The following is a 3,115-nucleotide window of genomic DNA, read 5'->3' on the forward strand; positions in this document are numbered from 1 at the left end:
AGCAAAATCAGGCAGTACTTGTTTACTGAACTGTTGTATTGAATCAATATCACATTGGCGTCACTATGTTGTCACTGAGAAGCTGCAGGAGTGGCCGGGAATTATTATTTTTTTGTGTTTGGTGTGCCGGCAGAGCAACAACAATGCGCTACATGTTTCTTTTCCTCTAATTTTTTTCCCAATTGACAGAAATCCGTCGTAGCGTAATCGCTGCATAAACACATTTTTTTTCAAATTGACTTCAAGCACTTTCAAGGACCTATGTTTGTTTTCAAGTACTTTCCAGGCCTTGAATCCATATGTCTGAAATTCAAGTACTTTCAAGAAGCGTAGGAACCCTGAATAATGCGTCGTTCACTTGCAGAACGCAAGCTTCTAGAGGGCACATAACTCTGAAGTAATGAATTTAGGTAAATGGGTGCAGGACCGGGCAGTTTTAGCTATGTTGTCTGAGAAATTCAGCTTATCATCAATCACAATATTATATATATATATATTATATACATACATACATACTCATTACATTACTCTACCCTCTAACTCTAAAAACAGAAATGTATGAAACGGAAACTCATTTTTATTGACTATGAGTTGCAATCAAGTAAAACTTCCAGAAGATGGCATCAAAGACCAGTAAATTTTTTTCTTTACTTCCCATGTTATCGTGCCCTTTGGCTGCACAATTTTCCTATCTTCTTAATAGGAAAGCCTTACTGAACTTATCACCTCAAATAAGATTACAGTGAACTTCCTTCCAGTGGCAGTCAGAAGAGGAACTTACTAAAGTCTGAAAAAAGAATAGTAGCTGATATTTACATAAATATAATATTTTCAACAGCCTTTTTTCTTACCATTAAGATTTTTTTTGTATTGTGACATTATTTTCATTTTATATTCATGACATTCATATTCAATTAGTTTAGCACATTTTCACTCCAAATTCTTAACTTCATTCAAAATTAAGTTTTAAAATATTCACATTCCAAATACAACCAAGCTAAATTAATAAAATTAAATACAAAAAAGCAAACAAAACATTGTCTTTGATAAAACACATAACCATCTGCTCTTACCTTCAAAAGTCAAAAGTCCTTGATTAGTACACTCGAAATAAAGCTCTTTGGCAGCTCACATGCTGAAACACTGCCACAAAGGTTTTCTGAGGTGATGTTGATTTTGAAAACAGCATCTAAAGCTCCTTAACAGCTAATCTGCTAAAGGAACTCTAAACTGTTTGCCAGAGACACAAAGAAATGTTCACGTGAACCTTTAAAGACATCTACTCAAACCTTAGACGTACAGTCCTGTGTTATACAGCAAAAATGAACAATCAAATGCCAAAATGATTTCAAAACCACTTTCTTCATTAAATTACTACAAAAATATACATTATTTTACACACACACACACACACACACTGAATTAATTTTATTTTTTAATTATTTTAAATGTATTTTTTAAATATTAAAATTCCAACAAAATATTCATAAAAAGACTAAAAATCATATTTTTCTTTAGGTCAGCAGTTTCCACTACAAAGAAATGAAATGGTAAGATCGCTTAAGAAAGAGAAGGTAAAGACATTAAATGTAAGGAAGTGAAGTTAGTTTGTGATCAAATGTGTCTCAGTATGGTTTCTGCTGTACCTTTGTAAACCGTTAGCTCACCAGCATATTTTCACACCATTTTACCACCTCCACGACAGAAAGAAGTGTGACTTTTTGCATGCTTTACAAAAAAAGGGCTGAAGTAAAAGCTTCTTAAACCACCCTCCACTCTCCAAGCTCTTAAAAAAAGGCTAAACTGACAGGCCAAACAGTATTTAGCACACAAAACAGCTCACATTTCCACAGCAGTAGAGTCCATATTGTATTAAGCGAACATGTTCTAGCTTGTCTCAGTTATCGTAACTTTACAAGATCTCAGTGGGTGTTTTGAGAGTGTGAGAGAGAAGCTTCCTAACTAGTTAGGCCACACTTCATCTCTGCAGTGCTTTGCCCTCGAAGGATTTCCACGCCACCTGACCGGGAGTCAAAAAAGGCCGGTTCACTGCAGAAAGTCTTAGGTGTCCTTTTGCTCTCTGTCTTGGTCATCCTGGCTGCCCCACTGACCTCCACTTTTTTTGAACACATCCTGTTTTTCACGGACAGGAGCTGGATGTCCGAATGCACATTGGCGACTGTGTGGCGTCGGACACCACCAGTCCTTTCCAAATAGGCTTCACCCTCGTGTTCGACTAGAGGTGCCAGGAAAGACTCGTGGGCAAAATGTGTCACCATAATCTCAGGTTGACTGAGGTGTGGAGCGTTAACCAATCTCAAGCCTTCCAGACGATCCTCTGCGGGGGGAAGCGATTATGATGCTGGTTAGATTTAATGCTGACTACAACATGCATAATTTAGACAAGGGTCAATGACATATGAATATCTGTTGGTTTCACATGGGTTTGATAAACCTTTAAAGTATTTTCAAGAAAGACTTTTTTCATGTTTATTGACTCTAAAAATGTCATGTGGTGTAATCATCAATAAAACTTATTTTTCATAATTTATTTAAAAGTTTTAAAATAAATTTTTCAAAGTACACAGCAGTTTTTACAAAAATCACAAATGATTAATTCATAAATATCATTAGGTTTTTGGAGAGTTGCACCAAATGACATTTAAAAACATTAACTAGCTTTGCCTTGTCATAAAAAGGTCAAATTATCTGCCATTTTAATAGACTTATTGATCTTCATGCTTTTTGTGCATTTTGGTTATAACATATGACTTTATTTTTTATCATATGACTTTTATTTTTATTTTTAAATTATTAATAATAATATATTCTTCAAGGTACAAAGACATATTTTCAAATATTATGAATTATAAAGTTTATGGGGAGTTGCACCACACGACACTTCACAACATTAACTAACTTTGCCATAAAATGGTAAAATTATCTGATATTTTAAATGACTTCTTGATGTTAAGACTAACATTTTTTCTACATGTTGGTTAGACCATATGACTAATTTGGTGGAGAAACGTTTTTTTCAAGTTGCAAATACATTTTTCAAATATTAAAAATTATTAATTAATAAATATCATTGCATTTCTTTGAAGGGGGGGGG

At 34.3% G+C, this 3,115-nt stretch overlaps 1 protein-coding gene across 3 annotated transcripts in view; it reads right to left on the reverse strand.

Moving 5' to 3' along the window:
* Positions 1-1,526: 1,526 nt before the first annotated feature.
* The window catches only part of LOC107716737 (proline-rich protein 5-like), a 14,783-nt gene continuing 13,194 nt past the window's right edge, over positions 1,527-3,115 (reverse strand). For all 3 annotated transcript variants that reach the window (XM_016523278.1, XM_016523276.1, XM_016523277.1), the window contains one exon: positions 1,527-2,338. In XM_016523278.1, coding sequence (XP_016378764.1) covers positions 1,959-2,338 — 380 coding nt within the window. In that variant the 3' untranslated portion in view covers positions 1,527-1,958. The remainder of the gene's footprint in view (positions 2,339-3,115) is intronic.

Source organism: Sinocyclocheilus rhinocerous, unplaced genomic scaffold (genome assembly GCF_001515625.1).
Source record: "Sinocyclocheilus rhinocerous isolate Xijiao unplaced genomic scaffold, SAMN03320098_v1.1 scaffold1201, whole genome shotgun sequence".
Classification (NCBI taxonomy): domain Eukaryota; kingdom Metazoa; phylum Chordata; class Actinopteri; order Cypriniformes; family Cyprinidae; genus Sinocyclocheilus; species Sinocyclocheilus rhinocerous.